This window comes from Buceros rhinoceros, unplaced genomic scaffold, assembly GCF_000710305.1.
Source record: "Buceros rhinoceros silvestris isolate BGI_N320 unplaced genomic scaffold, ASM71030v1 scaffold41803, whole genome shotgun sequence".
NCBI classification, from domain to species: domain Eukaryota; kingdom Metazoa; phylum Chordata; class Aves; order Bucerotiformes; family Bucerotidae; genus Buceros; species Buceros rhinoceros.
Window position 1 is genome coordinate 660 of NW_010404954.1, and position 318 is coordinate 977.

A 318-nucleotide genomic window follows, 5' to 3' on the forward strand; every position below is an offset into this window, starting at 1 on the left:
GAGCCCCCCGGGGTGTGAAGCAGAACGTGAAAGGGCAGGGGACACCCACCCCGTGGCTCTTCTGGGGACTGGCCCCCTGCCTCACTCACCTGCCAACAACCTGCTTCTCCACCCGGGGCCTGTCAATGATGTGGTGGGTGACGGAGCGATCGCTCACATCGTAGGTGGCTCCAATGCACAGTGACTTGTCCCAGGAGACTTGGCCACCAAAGCATCTGCCGGCAAAACCCACCGTGGAGTCAGGCAGGCAGGATGGGCCCTCAGGGTCCCCTCGCCCACGGGATGTCAGGCAGAGTCCTAAGGGAGAGGCTGGGGGAG

At 64.2% G+C, this 318-nt stretch overlaps 1 protein-coding gene across 1 annotated transcript in view; it reads right to left on the minus strand.

The window, feature by feature from the left end:
• Positions 1-318, minus strand: part of PES1 (pescadillo ribosomal biogenesis factor 1) — a gene marked incomplete at both ends in the record, with an annotated part of 2,144 nt that overhangs the window by 653 nt on the left and 1,173 nt on the right. The window contains one exon of the mRNA XM_010133547.1: positions 90-218. Coding sequence (XP_010131849.1) covers positions 90-218 — 129 coding nt within the window. The remainder of the gene's footprint in view (positions 1-89; positions 219-318) is intronic.